At 43.3% G+C, this 23,425-nt stretch overlaps 1 protein-coding gene across 1 annotated transcript in view; it reads left to right on the top strand.

Moving 5' to 3' along the window:
- LOC146340295 (potassium voltage-gated channel subfamily KQT member 1-like) overlaps window positions 1-23,425 on the top strand; it is a 474,824-nt gene that overhangs the window by 14,953 nt on the left and 436,446 nt on the right. The window contains 5 exon segments of the mRNA XM_084811380.1: window positions 5,691-5,781; window positions 16,208-16,334; window positions 16,932-17,010; window positions 20,441-20,537; window positions 22,704-22,844. Of these exon segments, the coding sequence (XP_084667506.1) occupies window positions 5,691-5,781; window positions 16,208-16,334; window positions 16,932-17,010; window positions 20,441-20,537; window positions 22,704-22,844 (535 nt within the window).

The raw sequence follows: 23,425 nt of genomic DNA, 5'->3' as shown, positions 1-23,425 counted from the left end.
TTTTAAATACATTATCTTTCTCCAATATGAGCAAGGCATATTTGCCTTAGTTTTTTAAAAAAAAAACTTCAGTAGTGATGTATTTAATTTTTAACATATGTATTGATAATAACTACTCAGAATAAGAGCTAGACTTCCTGTGGCCATTAATTACTACTGCTTATTACCGTGGTGGGAAAACTCTCTTTAGCTCAGTTTGGAACAGGGTCAGCCATTAAAAGCATGGTAAAAAAAACAACCCAGCTTAAAAAAAGAGAGAGTTATAAACTGACTCTTAATGTTGACTGTACTTTATTACCTTACTTCAACTGCTCCTCCACATTTAATCTATATTTTGTCCAAGTTATAGATGCTAAATGCCAAACCTGCCAAATTATAGATGCTAATTACAGCTCAACCAGAGCTGTGCAAACATCTCAAATGATAACTTTTAAGGCTGTAGGTAACTGTGGTCAAGCCCATGGAAGCTCTGGAGCTTTGGGAATAAGAAGTTGTGCAATCACTGTACTTATCTAACCAGGTTCTGGGAAGCTTCCCCAATCCAAATAACCTATGTATTATTTATTTATTTAAGTTTAAAGTATTTTTATGCCACTCCTCAGCGCCCCCGCCCCAACTCTCAGAGCAATTTACAATCAATCTGTAAAATACAGTCCCTGTCTTCAGGGTTACAATCTAACAAGAAACGACACTTAAGGAAAAAGGGATGGGGAGGGACAAGGAAAAATCAGATTTTTCTCATTCTAAAAGTCCCGGGGTCCATTCCTGGCATCTTCAGGTAGGGCTGGAAATAGTCCTGCCTGAAACCCTGGAAAGCAGGGCTTGAGTTTTCAGAACTCTTGGGTGCATACCATATGGACTGAGGGTGATGTGTTATTTTTAACTTGTCAATTTGCCCTGGAATTTCATTTCTTGTCACTTCTATATGACTTAGCTCTTTTGACACCATTGCAGAAAAAAGTGATTCAGGCCTGGATATCTGTCGAATACGTTCCTGTGTAAAGAATAATACAAATCATTTGTTCATCTTCTCTGAAAAGTCCCTGTCCTCCTTCAGTAATCTTTTCACTCGGTTGTCATCTAATGGTCGAAGGATCTCATGGGCAGCTTTTCTCTTTCTGATATAGTTAAAGGCACAGTCTCTTTCAGCAATATTGGCCGGGCAGCACATGGGGGGACTGGATGGGGTGGGGGGACAAGCCTCTCTCATTGGTTCAGAAGCCCCTGCCACTTTGACGATGTTCAGTTCTACTCCCTGCACCTGGAAGTATGTTCCTTTCAAGTGTTGTATGACCCCCGAAAACTGGATTTTAACGGTACTGTACACTCGGCTTTTCTTGCTTTGTGTGTCCCTGATGGACCAATGCTGATTCCATGAACATCTGGGTGATCCTCCAACATGCTTCTGATTCCGTTCTTGTGAAGACCCCTCCACCCCCACCCAGGTGGCTGGCTGGTGATGGCAGCAGCACTTGCCCCAGTGTCTCTACGGTGTGGGTGTGTGGAGCAAAACTCTAGTCAGATGTCCCCACCATGGTTAGTTCCTGGACTGCCTGCAGGCCGCACATGGGGGCAAAGGCACAGTGCTCTTGGAGATGTTGCTGGCAGGCTCGAGTGTCCGGAGCTTTGCTCCACATGCCCACTCTGTATTTTTTTTTTTAAGGGAAAGAGGTTGTGGCAGCTGCTACTGATGGGGGGTTCTAATTTGGAGCTCCCCTGGGCTGCTGGGCCCCAGACCTGCAACCTGTCATCTGGCCCTTGCAGTGCCGCTGGTGTTATCGTCAACTTGAACGCGTTTTGCCAGAATGTGTGCTCCTCCATGTCTTCCTCATTTGGACGGGATGCCCACTTTGTGAAGGAAGCCAACTTGCCTTTTATAGTTTCCTTGTGTCTGCTTCTTAACCACATTGGCATCCTTTTGGACTTTTGTGTACCTTTTCTAATATGAGATATGCATTGTATTTGAGCTTCTGCTGTCATTATTTTCAATAACCTGAGCATTCTAAACTGGTCTGATCCTCTTGACTTCCCTAGCAACTTACTTTTTAACGAAACTTCTCATCTTTGAGAAGTTTCAACTTTGGAGGTTAAATATCATTATACTGGACCTTCTGGACAACCTAATGCTCACATAAATGTTGACCTTGACAGTATTGTAGTCACTATTCCCCAGCGGTTCTACAACAGTTGAGCTGGGCATCTGATTCTGATCACCACACAGAATGAACTCAAGGCCTCTCCTCTAGTCAGGTTCCCGACTGTTCTAGTCATTATCATATCCAGCAATGTAGCATCCTTGTGAAGGGTGAACTGTAAGAAGACAGATCTACTAAAGTGTAAGGAATGTGTTCTGAACACCTCACTGCATTTTGAGGACCAAACTGCTCGTAACCTTAAAAATGTACTTTGTTGCATTATTCTTTTTTTAAACTTTAAATAGAAGTTATGTGTGGGCCTGATCAGGACTGGTCCTGCGGTGGTGGGAGGGATGTTTGTGCAGGCTGGAGGTTCCCCATCCCTGCTTTACCCAAACACTGATGAAACCCAACACTGCTATTTTATGCTTTACATTGCTCTGAGACCCAAAGCTATATAGTGGCTAATAAATGTTTTAGGAAATAAGTAAATATATTTGCATCTGTCAATAGGAAAGCTTCTCTCCCAACAGGAATAGCAGGTTTAGGGGGGCAAACTTCATTAGGATTGCGGCATGGGATAAAGGTGTTTGTTTTTTTACATTCTGCCTTGCCATGCTCTGAGTTCTGATTAGGCCCATTTGTGCCTGCTATTTAAAGTTTTAAAAATAATTCTGCCAAAGTATGCATTTAATATAATTTGCAGTTTGGTCCTAAGACATTTGCAGTGAACAAGCTACTTCTGTGTTAAGTTAGCATGTTTTCAGTGTGTTAGCTCCTTAAAATAAATCATCCCAGACCCAGATAGAAAGGCATTGGTAGCAGGTTTAAAGGTACTGATAAATGATCAAGGACTTATGGGTGGAATCCAATTGCTCTCTTCTGCAAACAGGAGTCTTTCTGTTCACAGAAGAGGATGGGAGGCCATTTTTGCCAGTTCCCCCTTCCTCCTGCAGTCCCCCATGCCACCTTCCATGTTGTTCTGGAGCACACACACCCCCCCCCCCAGAGCAAATTTTTGGGAGATGCAGAGGGCAGCAGGGGGAAGGGGGAATGGTGAAAGTCCCCCCCCCTTCTGTTAGAGGAGGCATCTGCAGGATCAAAACTCCTATTGTGAATGATAGGGCATAACTGGGTCCCACCCAATGTCTACTCATTAATTAAATCATTAATTCATTACATTTCTATACTGCCCAGTAGCCAAAGCTTTTGGGCAGTTCACAGCATGATAAAACACAAACAAAACCCTGAACATTCAGAGATTTTCAACAGTTTAAAAACAAGTTAAAAACAATTGACAATAAAACTACCAGGACCTGATAAGAAACTAAAATGCTCCATCATATACTGTCAAATGACTTGGAGTACAGGAAATACTTTATCTGGTGCCAAAAAGATAACAGTGTTGGTGCCAGGTGGACCACACTGGGGAGAGTGTTCCATAATTGGGGGGCCACCATCAAAAAGGCCCTCTCCCTTGTTGCCATGCTCCGATCCTCCCTCAGAGGAGGCACTCAGAGGAGGGCCTCAGATGTTTACTGTAGTGCATGGGTAGGTTCATACTGGGAGAGGTGGCACATCAGGTATTGCGGTCCCAAGCCATGTAAGGCTTTATAGATCAAGACCAGCACCTTTAATTAGGCTCGGAAACATACTGGCAGCCAGTGCAGTTGGGCCAGAATCGGTGTTATATGGTCAGACCTGCTGCTGCATTTTGTATAACCTGCAGCTTCCAAACCGCCTTCGAGGGCAGCCCCACATGGAGTGCATTGCAGTAATCTAACTTGAAGGTAGCTAGAGCATAAATTACAAAAAACAGGCTATCCCTGTCCAGTTAAAGGTTTAGCTGGGCCACCAACCAAAGTTGGTAGAAGGTACTCCATGCCATGGAGGCTACCTGAGGCTCAAGTGCCCATGATGACTACAGGAGAATCCCCGAGCTACTAACCTTCTTCTTCAGGGGGAGTGCAAACCCATCCAGAACTGGATGAACATGCTCCATCCACTCAGAAGAACACGCACGAACAGTATCTCAGCCTTGTCTGGATTGAACTTCAGTTTATTAGCTCATCCAGCCCATGGTTGCAGCCAGGCACTGATCTCGTACATCTACAGCCTCACCTGATGAGAATGAAAAGGAGAAATAGAGCTGTGTGTCATCAGCATACTGATGGCAATGCACTCCAAACCTCTGTATGATCCCACTAAACAGTTTCATGTAGATGTTAAATAGCATGGGGAACAAAAACAACCCCTGCAAACCCCATGCTGGATAATCCATAGGGCCAAGCAATATTCCCCATGCAACACCTTCTGGAAGCAGCCATCGAAATAGGAGCGGAACCACTGCAATGCAGTACTCCCCACTCCAAGCTCAGACAGTCATCTCCTCCAAGAGCATTTGGAGCTCATCAGCAATGACCTGTTCAAGGACCTTGCCCAGGAAAGGAACATTTGCCACCAGCCCAAAGTTACTGAGATCTTCTGGGCCCAGGGAGGATTTCTTCAGGAGTAGTCTCACTGCTGCCTCTTTCAGGTGCCTGGGACCACTCCCTTGTGCAAGGAGACATTGATCACCTCCTTGGCCCAGCTGGCAATCCCCTCCCTTGTTGTTGTTGTTGTTCAGTCGTTAAGTCATGGTCGTGTCCGACTCTTCGTGACCCCATGGACCATAGCACGCCAGGCCTTCCGGTCCTCAATCCCCTCCCTACCAGGTTTAATAAGCCAGGAAAGGCAAGGCTCTGATATGGAAGTGGTCACATGAACCTGTTTGAGTACTTTGTCAACATCCTCGAGCTGTAGCAATTGAAACTCGTCCAACAAAACTGGACATGACTGTGCTCTGGATACTTCATCTGATTAACCTCCTGTACCACTAGAGTGTAAGTCCCAGCAGATGCAAGAGTTTCTGCCTTGCAAACATATCACAGTGCGCCCTGATGGATCCAGAGTCCTTAGGGCCAGCACGTAAACCCCAAACAATTGATTCCTGAGAAGTTCCACTGGGTGGCACATTGAGGATTCAATAGAGGCAGAGAGATATTGTTTCTTTGGTGCCTTCACTGCTCCTGAATATATATTAGCATACTTTTTTCTTTGGGGCAGCCCATACTCTCTTAATTTTTCTTTAAAGGTTTTCCAAAGGATCAGCATACCATGTATTTCTGCAAGTACCACCCCTTTGAATGGAATTTAATCTGCAAACTTACAAATTGGTGGTCATCAGTTGATGAGATAATCATGTTTGTTTCTATGCATCCTAAAGTATTTATGGTTAGTAGCACACAGATTTTACTGCTAACATTTCTAAATAGTTTTTCTGCCAAATTAGGCACTGTTTTAGAAAGCCAAGAATACATAGGACTTGCTTTCATTTAAATTTTTCATTAAAAATTTAAATAAGACTTAATTTTAATGCTTCTGGGAGCTCAGCATTGGGTCTTTGCTTTAAGATATGGGAAAACTGCAAGTAGCAATACATGAAATATGCCTTTGAGGTAAACTACAGTTTTTCAGTCATCACTGAGCACATATTCTTTTGTTTTGTTCCTACAGATTTCTATTGGTACTGGTTTGTTTAATTTTCAGTGTTCTGTCCACTATAGAACATTATGCAGAATTTGCCACTGGGACACTTTTTTGGATGGTAAGTGATCTAACTTAAAATATTGGATGCAATGTCTGTAGTGTAGACCTGTTAGGATCTTGCTATGAAAAGTTGATAAAGCCAACGCTGAAACTAAAATTGTCTATTTTGTAAGATACTCATAGGCTGCAATCCCCTGCACGCTAACCTGGGAATAAGTCCCACTGAATTCATTGGAAGTTACTTTTGAGTAGACATATCTAGGATTGTACTGTTACATCACAATCCTATACGTGTCTACTCAGAGTAAGGACCACTGAATGTAATAGGGCTTAGTCCTGAGTAGACATAGGATTTCTGTTTGTACTCTTTGGAATAAGGCATCTTGAACTCACTGCATGCGCCTTTACAGGTAAATGGTTGCAGTTTTACGGGTGTGTGTTTGTTGAATTATATTTCTAATTTCTATCTCATGGATTATTGCCTTTAAAATGGAGTGGCTATGAGAATACAGAAAATCAGCCATTGCTTCATTAGAACAATGCTTTCAGGTTTAACTGAATGAAAAGAGACCAGTACAGCATTTAAACAAAATCTAGGGGCAATATATCTCCAGAACTAGGGTATCCATCTATAGCATAGTTACTATACTATCACTGAAAGGAATATCTGTCTTTGTTTCAGTCAGCAGTATCCAGTCTGGGTGTGAATGTCTGAGGGAAGGAGTGGTCCTCTCCTGAACACTAAATTCCTTGAGTTTTAATTTGAAGATACTGTGAGCTTTGCTAAAGTGTCTCTTGACTGACTTCCACTGAACATTATAAAACCTGAGCATATGACTTCTGATTTGCTAAACACTTTTAGCAGATTAATTCATATTTAACTGTGGCATACATTTCCTCATGCATAGCTTTGCCTCTCGGTTTTGCTGCTAATGCCATCTGCGACAGCCCTTTCTGTGCCTGTTGTGCTAGGGAAATTTCAGTAAAGTGTACAGAAGCTACAAAGTTACTTAACACAACTACTTGGCAGCATATAGTATAGATATCCCAAAGTGACACTATTGTCCTAGTTACTAGTGTCCTGTTACTCCTAGTGTTCTGTTGGATAATCTCATAGTAGTCTAAACTGTTGCATCTAAAGAGTTAAGTATTCACCGTCTGTTGTCAAAAATAGCCATGTTGGTACTAAATATCAGCCTCCTAAACATATGAAGGGTCACCTCTTGCTGGTAGAGCAGAAACTCCCAGGTTCAGTCCCTGACATCTCCAGTTAGAGGATCTTGGATAGTGTCAGGGTGGAAACTGAGCCCAGAGAGCCTCAGAGCAGTTCGGATTCTGAGGAGGAACAGCTATCCGTGGGAGAGGGGCCAGCTTATCCCTCCCAGGCTCAGCACCTGGCAGAGATTCCTCCTGCCAGCATTCCAGAGATGGAGAGCGACCCAGGTAGTGAGGGAGTGTGGGAGGGGGGCTTCTTAGACGCTCGACACAGACTCAAAGAGCAACGAGTGATGGAGGGTGCGGAAAGGAGACGTAGCGCCCGTTTGGCGTGCAAGCAACGTCCACCTCCCGTGGACCCAAGGGAAAGAGGGAGGATCTCTCCCTAGCCCATAAGTTCTGGGTCTTCAAGTGACTCTCTTTCAAACGGGGATCAACTGACTACTTGAAACTTAGGCTACCTGCTGTTCCTTGCTTAGTCGCTGGTGATTAGCATCTGAAAGAGTCATTAAGTTGTACAAGGATTAAAGCTTTGAAAAGAAATCCTTTCTTGAGTTGGCTATTGGAATCTACTGGGAGAAGCCGCCAGAGTGCTCCTGACAGATAGCTAACAAAGGCCTCTGCCAGAAGACCGACCTGCTTACAGTCAACCATGGTGCAGTTACGTAATTTTAGGTTGGATTTAACTGTCTTACTGGACACTCCCCCCCGCCCCCCCTTAGATGGTAATGTGTCTTACTCCACTTACTTCAAAGTAGTAAGCTCCCTCGGCAGCCCTTGGGGGCCCACTTGCTCATTCCGCTGAGTGGGCCGAACTACACGAGTACTCCAGAGTCCTGCCCTGATGGCACCAGTTTGAGTGGCTAGCGTTGGACTAGATGGACCGATGATCTGAACTGGCATAAAGCAGCTTTCCATGTGATGTTATACATATTCATATAGTCATTGTACTGTAGGTGACAGTACTGTGATCTTGATCTACATATTTAACTGAAGTGTTATGTGGCAGCCTGCTGGGGCTGGCCCTCCCATTAGACAAAGCGAGGCAGCCGCCTCAGGCAGCAGATTTTGGGTGTCATGAAAAGGCAGCAAATGTTTGTTTAAGGCATTCATATTGTACTTTTTCTGCCATCTCTTGCTCTTCCTCAGACATTAAAATGTCTTTGGCCGGCTCTGCAGCCTCCCTTTCCGAAAGGGTCTAAGAGTTGCTTGAATACTGTGTTGAGTCATGTTACATCATGTCACACTACGTCTTTTTGTGCTTCAGTGAGCTACTATATGATGTGGCAGGAGATAACAATGAGGATGAAGTACAACATCCTTTGTGAGGCACAAATTGAATAAAAACCATTTCCGGACTCCTGTGTACGCCTCCCCCTATACAAAACCAACATCTCTTAGTACTTAGATGTGGGTTTTAAAATCTAATATTAATCATTTTAATTTACTTATACAACAAGAAAAAATACATACAAAATACAATCATTACAAAAAGGGGGGGAAAGAAGGACCTCTCCTTATATGCAGTTGATTATATCTTATTCAACCAGTTTAACATAGAGGAAGAAAATGGAGTTTTCAATTTAGGGCACAATCCTATGCATGTTGGCTGTGGAATGCTAGGAGTTATCGGACTTTTTTCTGTCCAAACATGCATGGGATTGTGCCCTTAGCTGTCATACAACTTCTGGCAGCTGAGAAAATTTCTCAATTTTAAAAATTAAAATTGCTTTTCATTTCTGCTGTTGGTGCTGTTTTTAAAGTTTTAAGATTGTTTTTAAAGTTTACTTTTTTTAGAGTAAGTTTTAATTTTTTAAAAGTTTTTAAATTGTTTTAACTGTAACTCACTTTGAGGGGTCTTATTTGGACTGAAAGTCAACTCATTAATTTATGTGTTACTATTTATTACATTTGTTATTACTGTTTATTACATTTCTATACCGCCCAATAGCCAAAGCTCTCTGGGCTGTTTACAAAGATTAAAAACATTTAAAAATACAGTATACAGAGGTTAAATGCCATTTACATAAAAAATACACAAACAGGCAATATATCTAAAACAACTTCAAGCAAGCAATCTCAAGAAATCAACCATAACCATCAATCCAATTCGATGTATCCAATTCTGTATCTTAATTAAGAATCAGATCTTTCACATAACCAAACAATACAATCTTAGCTGTATCTCTTCTGTTCTTTTGCTAATTTTCAATTTGTTGCACTGACAATTTTTCCACTTTTAATCCCTCCCCCCCTCAAAGTTATTTGGAGTCACTGGAGACTTTTCTTCCCTCCCCCCGCCCCGGTGGAGTGTATGTGTGGAATGTCAGGAAAAAATGGGCAGGGAGTTTTACCACCCCCTTCCTGGATTGTTGTGTTCCTGATTTGAATCAAGACCATGTGCACTTACACCAGCGTAAGGAAACCTATCACACATAGCTGAAGTATGCACGATTACCAAACTAGAGGCATGGTTCGGTCCTATGCCTCAATGCTGACCATTAGGCAGAACTCATTATTTCTCGCCACCAGGATCCAACGTCAGACTTTACATGACCGATAGAAAACTGGAAACCAGAGAACATGGGAGGAAAATACAACTTCCCTTTTGGAAATCAATGGCTTTTCTGGTTCTATTCTTTTTTGAGATGATTACTGAATAACGTGTCTCAGCTGATGCTAATACTCTTCAGATAAGAAGTATATACAGCAGCAAATGAGCTTCCAGCAAAGAGTTCCATGTAGGTAGTTTCAGTTGTACCCCTGGAAAGACCACCTGTTAAGCTGTGAGACTCCTTGGCTGTTTTTTTTAGAAAGCTATCCAGTGTTTTCACTGAAGTGCTTTTCTTGGTGTAAACCAGAAGCCAAATCTCGCCATCTTTGTGGTACCATGTGGCCCTCCAGCTCCCAACCCAGAGGCAGAAGGTATGGCTTGCTTGTGACCATGGGACTTGGTGGCAGGCATTTTTGTGGAATAAAGTGTGGCTCTTGGCTTGCTGACTCACACTCCCTTGTCAAACTGACTCTTCAGCTAAACTACTGACTAGCTGAGGTTATAGACTTCAACAGACTGAGAGCATGCAAAGAAAGCGAGGAAATCTTTTCCTTTTCATAGACTCAGGCAGATTCAGCTGAAGGATTTATTTTTATTTCCAGAGTACATGGTTCTACAACAATTCCAAGATCCTTCTCTCTTGTAGTGTTGCTGAGCAACAAGTATCCCCCATCTTGTAACTGTGCATTTGGTTTATTTTTCCTAGGTGCAGAACTTGGCCTTTATCCCTCTTAAATGCCATTCGGTTGTTTTCTGCCCAGCACTCCAGTCTATCAAGATCGTTTTGAATTTTGTTTCTGTCTTCCAAGGTATTAGCTATCCCACCCAATTTTGTGGCATCTGCAAATTTGATCAGCATTCCCTGCACCTCCTCCTCCAAGTCATTAATAAAAATGTTGAGGAACATTTAGTACAATGACAGCCTCGTACAATGACAGCCTTGCGCTATTGTGCTACCCTGCTACAGTGAAATTACACAATGACAGGCGTACCTGATCGCTACTTTGAAACTGCAGAACTTGAGAAATAGGGGGGAATGTTTCTTTACTATGTAGAAACAAAATTGTGCAATTAATAATATTATCCACTACAGCATCTGAAGGCTCCCCATGAGGGCACCCCACCCTGTGCAATTTTGCCCCATTCCAGAATGTCAGGGAGTTATAGCTCCCACTCCCTTTTTCCTTCTCTGGTCACTTTTCAATGAAGTAGCAAAACTGCGCAATTATCCACTACAGCATTTGGAGGGTCCCCCGGAGGGGACATCAGCTGTGCAATTTCACCCCATTCCAGCAAACTGTCAAGGAGCTAGAGCTCCTACCCCATTTTTTCTGTTCTGGCCATCCACAATACAGTACAGCCTTCCCTGATCTCTTATTGCATGACCCCGCTCCAGTGAAGGAAGACACTGACAGGCTTTCCTCCTGGCAATTACAGCCTCCTCTGATCTCATCATCGCACTACCACGCTACGGCAAAGTCATGCAATGGCAGACCTCCCTGATGGCTACTGTGAAAATGCGCAAATGCACATTTCCCCTCAGCTGGCTGAGGTGGTCTCAAAGGTGGTGTTGGAGCACCCTAGGACAGTGGTTCTGGGAGACTTCAATATCCATGCCAGGGCTATCCTGACAGGGCCTGCTTGGGACTTCATGGCAACCATGACAGCCATGGGGCTGTCTCAGTACATCACCAGCCTGACACATGTGGCAGGACATACCCTGGACCCGGTTTTTGCTGTTGGACGGATGAGGGATGTTCTGGTTTTGAGGGGTGTTTCAACAACCCTGTTGTCATGGTCAGATCATTTCCTTGTGAAGTTTGGATTGGCAGTAGCAGATCCTCCCTGCAGGGGTGGGGGACCAATTAAGATGGTCTTCCCCCAGAGACATATGGAATCCGATGGATTCCTGAATGCTCTGGGGGGTTTTCCAGCTGATAGGGCTGGTAATTCGGTCGAGGCCTTGGTCTCACTATGGAATGGTGAGATGGGAAAGGCCATAGGTACAATCGCTCCTAAGCGCCCACTCTGGTGCTGTGGAGCCTGTAATTCACCTTGGTTTACAGAAGATCTACGGGCAATGAAACAGGCCAGATAATGGCTTCAGTGCAGGTCTCGGAGCGAGTATGATCCAAGATTAGCAAAGGCTCTTCATTGTGCCTATTATGTAGCAGTGAGGATGGCAAAAAAAAATCTTGCTATATATCTATTATTTCATCCTCGAAATGTCGCTCAGCAGAATTGTTCCGAGTAGCGAAGGGCCTGTTGGGATTTTGCTCAGGCTCAGAGAAACTGGGATTGGAACCCTCGGTCATGTACTGTGATAAATTTGCTAGGCACTTCGAGGAGAAAGTTGCTCGTATTGCTCAGAACTTGATGCCACAGTTATTGCAGAGTCTGGGGAGGTGTCCAGTGTTCCGTCTGGTTGTGTTTCCTAGGATCAGTTTCATTTGTTGCAGCCTGATGATGTGGACAAGACGCTTGAATCAGTCCAGCCCACCACATGTAGGCTTGACCCTTGCCCATCTTGGCTTATGTGATCTAGCAGGGGTGGATTGGCTGGGTGAGTCCAGGGAGTGGTAAATGCTTCGCTGTGTCGGGGTGGTTCCTGCCACCTTGAAAGAGGCTGTAGTGCACCCACTCCTGAAGAAGACCTCTCTGGACCCAGAGGTGTGTGAGAACTATCGCCCCATTGCCAATATCCCCATTTTGGGCAAGGTGCTTGAGCATGTGGTGGCTGGGCAGTTTCAGACATTCCTGGAGGAAACTGATTATCTGAACCCATTTCAGTCTGGTTTCAGGCCAGGGTACGTCACTGAAACGGCCTTGGTTGCTCTGACTGACGACCTACTCCGGGTGAAAGACAGGGGGAGTGCCACCCTGCTGATCTTCCTGGATCTCTCAGCGGCTTTTGACACCATTGATCATGGTGTCGTACTGGATTGGCTCTGCAGGATGGGAGTTGGGGGCACTGTGCTACAGTGGTTCTGCTCCTACCTGCAGAGCTGATTCCAGAGAGTGGTATTGGGGGATTCCTGTTCTACCCCATGACTTTTAAGCTGTGGGGCACCACAGGGTTCTATTCTATCACCCATGCTGTTCAACATCTATGTGAAGCCGTTGGGAGAGGTCATTAGGAGTTTGGGGGTGGGGTGTCACCAGTACGCTGATGATACTCAGCTGTATTTCTCCTTGTCGTTGGAGTCGGCTGAGGCGGTGAAGGTGCTGGACCAGTGCTTGGAGGCTATAATGGGCTGTATAAGGGCCAGTAAACTGAAGCTGAATCCTGACAAGACAGAAGCTCTGTGGATTGGTGGTTCCCAAGTCTGGGAATTGGGTAAGTGACCTTTCCTGGACGGGGTTTCCCTCCCCGTGAAGGAGCAGGTGTGTAGCTTGGGAGTACTCCTAGATCTATCCCTGTCACTGGAGCCCCAGGTGGACTCTGTGGCCAGCTTCAGCTGATCTGCCAGCTATGGCCTTTCCTGGACAGGGATAACCTAGCCACAGTAATACACATGCTGGTAACTTCCTGATTAGACTACTGCAATGCACTTTATGTGGGGCTGCCCTTGAAGATGACTTAGAAGTTGCAGCTAGTGCAAAATGCAGCAGCTAGACTGCTGACCGGAACACCTCATAAAAACCATATAACACCAGTTTTAAAGGAATTGCACTGGCTGCCAATACGCTTCTGGTCGGAATTCAAGGTTTTGGTGATGGCATTTAAAGCCCTAAGCAGCTTGGGGCCTTGATATTTGAGGGAGCGCCTCTCCCTATATATGCCTGCCTGAGAACTGAGATCTGTTGGAGGGGCCCTCCTCTGCATCCCATCAGTACGAGACATACACTATGGTGGGACATGGGAGAGAGCCTTCTCTGCTGTGGCACCCCGGTTATGGAATGCCCTCCCCTTGGAGGCCCGATTGGCATAGACATTGATTTTGTTTCAGTGCCAAGTAAAAATGTGGCTTTTTACCAAAGCCTTTGAGGGCTAAATGCATTCCCTAGCACATTGTTTAAACTGTTTTATTATTTTAGATTTTAACTGGTTTTAGCTTGTTTAATAGTTTAATATGTTTTTAGGTGTTAAATTATTTATTGTTTTATATTGTTTACATTGATTTTATCTGTATGCCACATTGAGATCTTAATGAAATAGGGTGGGATAGAAATGTTATAAATAAATAAAATTTGTGCATTTCTGACTAGGAGAAAGAAAAAGTAGAGAATAAGATCCTTGATCACTGCTGTGAAAATGCGCAAAAGTGGAAAGGGGAAAAAAAAGGGCAACTTTTGGGGGGTTGCACTCGGTGGCCTTGTAGGCCCCTTCTAATCCTACTATTCTATGATTCTATTATATGAACTGCGGAATAGGGGAAAATAGGTGAATAGGGGAGAAAACTGCTCATTCTTCCATGAACAAGCAAAATTATGCAGTTACTCAGTACAGCATGTGGAGGCTCCCCACGAGGGGTCTCCACCTATGGAATTTTGCCCTAAACCAGCAAACTGTCAGAGTTATAGCCCCATTTTTCCTTTCATGCACACCTTTCCATGAAGAAGTGAATTTGCACAATTATCCACTACAGCATCTGAAGGCTCCCCATGAGGGCATCCCACCTGCATAATTTCGCCCCATTCCAGCAAACTGTGAAGGAGTTATAGCCCCAAGCCCCATTTCCCTTTTCTGGCCACTTCTCTGTCAAAAAGCAAAGTTGGGAAGTACAATACAAGCTGCCCCAGTACAATGACAACCTCCCCTGAACGTGCTATCATGGGCTGCACTACAGCTAAGTCACACAGTGACAGACCTTCCTGATTGCTACTGTGGAAAAAAGGAAAAAGAGGCAACTGCAGAATAGGGGAACGGAGGTGTGCGGTACAGTCTCCCCTGATCGCACGATCGCGCTACTACAAGGAGTCACATTTACAGCCCTCCATGATGAGACTGACACTGCTCACTTTTCCGTGAAAATTGCAATGCAAGGGAAGCTGGGATACCATCTGGCAGACTGGGAGGACTGGAGAGGGAGGAGGGGTGAGGATGGGAAAAATAAGCTACTCATAGTAGCTTATCTGGCCGATTGTGTGGGGGATAACAGTACCTTATTTCCAAATAAGCTACTGTGAGTAGCTTATTAAGCCACCATAGCTTAAAGTGACATCTGAACGCGACCAGTAAGTTAAGGGCATAACATCATTTACAGTTTTCCAGTGTCTTAAATCTAGCCATGATTAAAACCAGTTCTGCCCTGCTATTTCCATTAAGCAACTTATTTCCATAGTTGCAAGGTTTTCAAATGAAGCCCCATTTTCATTAGAAGGCATTGCTTTTGTTTTATGTTTAAACTACAGTTAGTGTTCCAGTAAAGAGCACTTGAGCGGGGCCGCGGTGGCTTAGTGGTTAAGACGCTGAACTGCAGACCGGAAGGTCGGCAAGTCAGCAGTTCGAGACCCTGGTGCTGCGTGACGGAGTGAGCTCCCGTCTTCAGTCCCAGCTCCTGCCAACCTAGCAGTTCGAAAGCAAGAAATTGCAAGGAGATAAACAGGCGCCGCCTCGGCGGGAAAGGTAACAGCGTTCCGTGCACCTAGGTGTTCAGTCACGCCGGCCACATGACCACGGAAGCGTCTTCAGACAGCGCTGGCTCTTCGGCTTAGAAACGGGGATGAGCACTGCACCCTGGAGTTGGACACGACTGGTTGGGGACACCTTTACCTTTACCTTTTAAAGAGCACTTGAGTAGCAAAGCCAAAGTTTGTGATTAGAAACAAATTGTAGTGTATTTGTAATGCGTAGGTAGCATTTTGAAACTGCAAGACCGCTCCTTGAGTGATTCCTTTAGATGCTTTTGAAAACTCTTGGAAACTTTATAGGATAAGTTATGGATAAGTTATGTAGAAGAATATTCTGGGATTCAAAGTCAATGTTACCTGGATAAGGTCATGAGCTGATGTATAATCAGGTTGAGATGGAATAATTGGAGGAAGCATCTTGATGTATTCGGAACGCTAGAGCCGCTCCTGTGGATCTTTTTCACAGATGTCCAACAGCAGGTGTGGTATGAGTCAGAGCATTCACACTGATGGTCTTTTGAGGCTTGATCTGGTTTAACTGGGAACCTGTGTTGAAGGCTATAAGAGGAAAACTGAAATGTTTGAATTGACAAGCGTCTTAATGTTTGGACAGGGCTACTTAATTAGTCAGTTCAGAAGTGATGCAAAAACAGGACAGAGCTCACCTTCTGACTTTTCAGTCTTTTTTTATAAATCAGTGCAGAAATCTATTTGATACTACATGGATAACAGTTCACTAAAGTAAATGTATACTTCAAATTCTCTAGTTTTGGAAAGACACCTTCACTGCCCCCGAAAAAAAAAACCTTGCAAGTGCCCAACAGGTTAAGACAGAAGCAAATCAAGCTGTCTTATAGCCCTTTTGCTTCTGCAATGGTGATTCTCAAGCATGTGTGTGTGCTTATTCTGTCTTCCTGTAGAGGTGGTAGAGAAGTGGTTTTATAAGCCCATGCTTTTGTCTTTGTAACTTTGAGGAAAAAGGGGAGAATATTAAAAGAACACTCAAGTTATTTTGTTAGTTATATTTACCACAGTTCTGTACCACCTTTGAAATGTTCTCAAAGTGACTGATGTATAGTAAAACAATGGTAAAAGCTTAATACATATAAAAATAAGCCTTAGATATTATTTTTTATTTCAGGAAATTGTCTTGGTGGTGTTTTTTGGTGCTGAATATGTGGTGAGGCTCTGGTCTGCCGGTTGCAGGAGCAAATACGTTGGTATTAAAGGAAGAATACGTTTTGCTAGGAAGCCTATATCGATAATAGGTGAGACCTGTTTTAAATATTAAATATCTTTGCACTGAGCCCTTGAGCTTCTTTAATGGAGGGAATATGCTGGCTTTATGAACACTCGAATTGACTAATGCTTCTAGATGGATATTTTTATTAGTCTTGGGAACTTAGTAGTAGTAGCAGTAGTAGTAATGCATTTGTGGTTCGTATCTGTCCTTGATTATGATTTTCCTAGGTAGCATTATTGTTTTTGAGTTGAAAATGGTACAGTAGCACATCACTAAGCAATTTATAAATAATAATAACTATGATGATAGCAGCATTTCCCCCATGATAAATACATATATTTATCTCACTGTTGTCTCTGGTCAAAAGGACTTTGCGAGTTTTTGAAGTGCTTCAAAACATGCAAAACCTGTAAGCAGATATGATAGTGGGAAGAGTGTGCGTAAATGCCTTTATAATAACATCTTTCAATTCTCTGAAAAAATAGTGAACTTTACACTTTGGTGGGGTTTTTAAAATATTAATACATTGAAACATCAAACTTGTATCTTCTAGAAGGGTTTTCCCCTTCCCTTGGATGGTGTTCATACATATTAACAGTTTCAATTATCCACTTGTCAACAGATCTCATTGTCGTAATAGCTTCAATTATTGTTCTGAGTGTAGGATCAAATGGACAGGTGTTTGCTACATCTGCAATAAGGTATGTCATACAATGTCATGTTTGCTATCTTCATGGTAAAAAATTTAGAATTCTGCCAGTAAAATGTTTGAATTGACTTCAATTCGCAAATGACATTTGTTAGCACTTAAATGCAAGCTGTATTTGTATTCATCTTCCTCATCATCTTCATCTATGTACTTGGTGTTGTACAAAGAACAGCTTTGAAAGTTCCCTACCTCGAGGGACTTATAATCTAAAATAGTCATAATAGAGGAAAGGGAGAGAATTGTAGGCATGGATAAACAGGCAGCGTGGGGGCGGGGGCATTATTTGTTTATTTAAATTGCACATACTTTGGCTTAGTAACAAAAAGGTATTGGGATTAGTGGGTTGTTTCAAAGGTTTCCCAGAAACGGTGAGTTTTGTGGAGAGATTTCAAATAAGTGAGGAGGTGGTTGAATGGAGGCATTCTGAGATGCAGTTCCAGGCATAACGGGCAGCAATATAGAGCAGTGAAGTTGTTCAGGGAACAGGGAACTGTCTATGACATTTTACTATACTTTCTACTACTTTGTAGACAATTTTATTTATTTCATTTCATTTCTATACCGCCCAATAGCCGAAGCTCTCTGGGCAGTTCACAAAAATTAAAACCAAACAGCACACAATAAAACAATTTAAAATATATAGAACATTAAAACCACAATATAATAATACAACCACAATAAAACCTAGCAGCAGTGCAGGAGTTTAAAATACAGATTTAATACAACGAAGCTAAAAGTTTAGAAAGCTAAAATGCTAAAATACCTGGGAAAATAAAAAGGTCTTCACCTGGTGCCAGAAGGAATACAATGTGGGTGTCAGGCGAACCTCCCTAGGGAGCTCATTCCACAGCAGAAAAGGCCCTCCTCCTAGTAGCCACCCACCACAGTTCCTTTGGCGAGGGTGCGTGGAGAAGGGCCACTAAGGATGATCTTAAGGTCTGGGCAGACACATATGGGAGGAGGCGATCCTTCAGATAACCCGGTCCCAAGCCGTTTAGGGCTCTGATTGTTAATACCAGCACTTTGAATCGGGCCCGGAAATGGACTGGCAGCCAGTGCAGCTGGAAAAGTACTGGCATAATATGAGCTCATTGACCAGTCCCTGTTAACAATCAGCTGGTCCAAAATAGGGCAGCAAGAAGTTTCCGGACTGTTTTCAAAGGCAGCCCCACGTATAACGCATTGCAGTAATCCATACTAGAAGTTACCAGAGCACGGAGAACTGTAGCTAGGCTGTCTCTGTCCAGATAAGGGCGTAGTTGGTATACCAGCCTCAGCTGATAGAAAGTGCTCCGTGCCACTGAGTTCACCTGTGCCTCAAGTGACAGACAGTTCTGGTGTGTACAGGGAGTCAGAAGTATACTTCCTTGTACTATTGATTGATTGATTCATTGATTTAGTTGATGTGTATCCTGCCTTTCTACCAAAAAATTGCACTCCAAGTGACTTACAGGCACAACTAAAATTGATTAAATCAATAAAACAATACATTAAAATATAACAAAAACATAACAATTACAGAATTTAAAAAATATAAAAACAAAAAAGTAAAAAACAGCACCCAACCCAACAGACCCACTTACAGGCCGAAGGCCTCCCTGAATAAAGTGGTCTTTGCTTGCCAGCAGGTGGGCAGCAGAGAGGGAGTGAACCTAGCCCCTGTTGTGAGGGAGTTCCACAGCCTGGGAACAGCCACCAAAAAGGCCCTCTCTCAGGTTGTCACCAAGCACACCTCTGAAGGCATAGTCCTCGAAAGAAGATCTTCAGAACTGGGCAGGCTCGTATGGGAACAAGTGGTCTTCCAGGTTGCCTTTTCCCAAGACGTATAGGGCCCTATACGTCACAACCAGTGCTTTGAATTCTGTCTGGAAACAAACTGGTAGCCAGTGAAGCTGCTGTAACAAGGGAGTTACATGCTCCCTGTAAGCGGCCTTGGTCTACAGTCTGGCCACAGCATTCTGGACCAGCTAAAGTTTCTGAACAGTTTTCAAAAGCGGCATGTTACAGTAGTCCAAACGGGATGTAACTAAGGGCACAATCCTACGCATGTTTAGACAGAAGAAAGTCCTATATTTCCCAGAATGCCTCAGCCAGCCATGATGGCTGGGGCATGCTGGGAGTTGTGGGACTTTTTTCTGTCTAAACATGCATAGGATCACGCCCTAAGGCATGTGTGACTGTGGCCAGATCAGACCTCTTCAGGAACAGGTGCAGTTGACACACTAGCCTCGGCGGCACAAAGGCTCTCCTCACCACTGCCAAGAGCCTGGGCATCCAGGTTCAGGGTCGAGTCCAAGGGTACACCCGAACTGCGAGCCTGAGTCTTCCGGGGAACGTAACCCCATGCAGTATTAAACTGATGCCCTCAAAATGTGTGATCAGGCTGCACAATAAAGTTGTTATCATCTAGCAGCGAGAGCTTCCCAGTTATGGAGCAGATGCACTAAGGCTTAACATTACATACATTACATAAAACTATGTATATTTACATATGTTACTGTGGAAGAGCGTATATGACATGTACTGCAGAAGGAAACAGGGCAACTACGTATGTGTAGGGACAGAGGAGCAGGAAGGGCAACTACGTATGTGTAGGGACAGAGAAGCAGGAAGTTGGCAGGGCTTGGGAACCACAGACCAAAGACAGAAGAAGGGAAAGGCTAAGAAGGAGCCATTCAACTCAAGCTTGAACTGAAAAAATTAGGCAAAGGGTGTTTCCCAGCTCCTTTCATTCCTTTGGAGGTCACAGGGAGCTATTGTGGGACCCAGACAGTTAGACAGTAACTAGGTTCAGACAAACAGCGGGGAAAAAAGCCACCATGACTTCTTTTCCCTGCCCTGCGTGCACCTCGCCAGGCTTGTTGTAGGGGTTGTCAGGTGGTTTGGAAGCCGCCCCCCGCCATAGGTAATCAGGGGAATTGCAGGCACGAGCAGCATGTGCGGGGCAGGGAAAGAAGCCACGGTGGCTTCTTTTCCTCCTCTGATCATCTGAACCTGCTCAGTAGCTCCCAGTCTCTCCCAGCTTAGTTACATACAACGTCATAGAATCCTAGAATAGTAGGGTTGGAAGGGGCCTACAAGACCATCGAGTCCAACCCCCTGCTCAGTGCATCAAAGAGAGATGTACATCAAAGAGAGATGTAACAATACAGCAGAAAGAAAACTGGACAAAATGCTTGCCATGTCTTGATTAAAGGGGCTGTGAGGGACAAGCCAAAATTTATCTCAGGGGTTGGATCTGTCCCACACATTACCAGTATGCTGGCTTTGCCCTCTATATCATTTATTTGGCTCATAGCACTAGTGTTCTCAAGTTCCATGACAGTGTTCAAAATAAATATACTGAAATTTGCAAAAATAGGGCTTTATGTTTCGTGGATTCTCACCTCACTCTACATTTTTTTCGCAACTCTTGTTTCAAGGGGAATCCGGTTTCTGCAAATACTTCGTATGCTTCACGTAGACCGACAAGGTGGCACCTGGAGGCTCTTGGGATCGGTTGTTTTCATACATCGTCAGGTATTGTGTATGAAAAGGGTGTGGAATATATTTTACAGGGTCTTTGGCACCTGTAGAACTCTTATCCTGACATCAAGTGTGGTGAAAAGACAGTCAGTAAGAAGAAAGTCCTTTGTGAATGTAATGCTTGGGTTAGAGTTTGGGGTGACTTGTATTTGGGACAGGAACCTAAATTTGGCTATTTCCCCCCACAAAATACACATTATTGGCCAGAGTTGTTCTTAACTAAAGTGGCCCGCATACAAAATAAATGGTGGCTCCCGAATCGATTGAACAGGGTGATATATACCCAGTTGCTAAACTGAATCACTTTTCATTGTGTTTCACCGTTACGAAAGTATGTCACATGTAAACATCCACGGCACAATGCTTGTGTTTGGTCTCATTTTCATAAAACTGGAATATTTACTATAACAGAACTTTTAAAAAACCAGAATAGTGATTGGAGTTAACAGATTTGTTTTAACGTGCTATTTACTAAAGTAGAGCTGTTTACGCACAGCTGTTCCAAGGATTGAGGTGCATCCACAGCGCCCCCTATAGGCCAACCTTGGAAACAATTCCTTTCATTGACCTAAGTAGAGTCTCTGTGCATTTCATCAGGAAAGTGGCATTCAGATATGGAGATCAGTCAGTGCATGCAATACACGATAATGTTTATAGGTAAGCATTTACACAGTCTTTGTACAAGGACAGAACAAGACTTACCACAAAGGTAATACAACAATTACATACAACATTGCAAGACTGGATGGGAACTAGAGAGGCAGGGAGCAAAAGTAAGTAAGGGAAGGTGAATTGGTAGGGAAAATAGCAGAGGATGCTATCCCAATATGGTGCCCCCCAGAGGCAAGTTCTCATGATATCGTTTCCTAACAAGATCCTTTTAATTTAATTTATACCATTTGCCATAATCTAGTCTTAGAATTTTCTGTACATGCCAGTCTAATTCCCAGTACATCCCCTCCATATCATTGATTGGAAGTTTCCAAACACAACACATGGACATACTTCTCATCTGCCATCTTGACACTTTCCTAATAACTTCGTTACTTTCCCCATAGCCCTCCATAGTCATGTATGACATTCTTGTTATAACTTGTTTTTGTTTTCTCTCACCCCAAACCATTTCATTTTCCACTAATGGTTTCCATTCCTGTAAAATTCAGCACTGATTTTTGTCAGTTATTTTCTGCTGTTCTACCGTGATATATTCTGCTTGTGTCTCCCTTTGAAGATAAAATGGAAGCTTTGGTTAGTTCAGAATGTGACTGCCAGGATTTTGACTACAGTCAGTTGATGTTGTACCAATCTTATACCAGCTTCACTGGTTGCCAGCCTGATTCTGAGCTGAATGTGAAGTGCTGGTTTTGGTGTTCACATGATGTAGCAGTATTATTATTTTTTATATTTCTATACTGCCCCATAGCTGAAGCTCTCTGGGTGCTTTACAGAAGTTAAAGTAGCCCTGAGAAATCTCTGCTTATTTAAATGTGCCTTGCAACCAAGATTGTAAACAATGCAGCACGTCCCAATATGTAGATGCTGCTGTTTCTACTGCAGGGGCAAGTCAACCCATTTAAAGCACAACAGGTTACCTCTGGCCAAATGTATTACATGGGCAATGCTAGAATCTGCAAGCCTTAGACTTTGTTAGTGTTTATTCATTTGTAATACGTGGCAATGGGGTTGTGGCTTAACATGCCTCTGTGTGCGCCTCACTTCCACCTGCTGAGGTACTACTTATTTGAAGCGTAGACTTGGCATTTATTGCACCACACATTATCCAGAAGCACATGACGCTAACTCTTGAAAATGGAGATTAGAATAAGTGTGTGTGTGAATACCCCCCCCCCCAATTAATACTACATATCAGTACATAAAGGTGAGGCATGCCTGGAGGCAAAACAAAGGCAGGGTAGTTGCTTACTGTCCAACTAGCCTTCCTTGCCATGCCTTCCATGTACACATGTTCACAAATACGTTTATGCAGTCACCAGTGGTGATAAAGCAGACCAGCATAATGCCCAGATCACTCTGTGTTTATTAAAATGCTAGGCACTTGTGTGTAATTTTTTACAACAAAATTAGCAGTTGTACAAAGATAATTGCACCAGGTGCAAGTGTGTACGTTTCCAATTAGTAATTCAGTTTCGTTTTTATTAGGAACTAATAACGACACTGTATATTGGATTCTTGGGACTGATCTTCTCATCATATTTTGTCTACCTCGCTGAGAAAGATGCAGTGGATGAGGAGGGCCAAACAGGTTTCTCCAGCTATGCTGATGCTCTCTGGTGGGGTGTGGTAAGTGTATTTCGTGCTTTGTATTGTATCATGAAAGATTGCTGTTTCTGACAATGAAATGTTCAGATGGCATTTGATTGTTTTCAAAGATGTGTGAGTATAAAATAGTACCAAAATACTGTGATGTAGGTCAGGAAGAATATTACTTCCAAAGTGCTTTTGTTAGGGCCTAAACTTGACAGTTCTAGTGTTAAGTTCTCCTTTAGGTAATATAAATGACACAGAGGACTCATTTGAGGACCAAACAACAAGAGGGTGTTTACGGAGGATCAGGCTATCACGGAACTAAATAGGAAAACGAAAGTAATCACAAGCACAAGATAGGGGGGTGGAGTCTAAACTCCAACCCATAATAACTAGAGACAATATTTAGCTCTATAGTTTCCAATTACTACCTCCAGATTTAAAAAATTAAATGAAATCTCAACTGTACAAGCATGAATCTAACTTGGATTTTGCACAGGTAAAATGAGCAGGATGCATGGTTTGGAGAAAGTGGATGTTCTCCTTCTCCCATAACACCTGAAATCAGGTTAACGCAATGAAATTGATTGTGAATAGATTCGGGAGAGACAGAACTA

The sequence above is a fragment of the Heloderma suspectum genome, chromosome 7, assembly GCF_057233095.1.
Source record: "Heloderma suspectum isolate Gila_16-S chromosome 7, 16-S_ref, whole genome shotgun sequence".
NCBI lineage: Eukaryota > Metazoa > Chordata > Lepidosauria > Squamata > Helodermatidae > Heloderma > Heloderma suspectum.
Note: the sequence above shows the minus strand (reverse complement) of the source record. Positions and strands in the feature narration are given on the sequence as shown.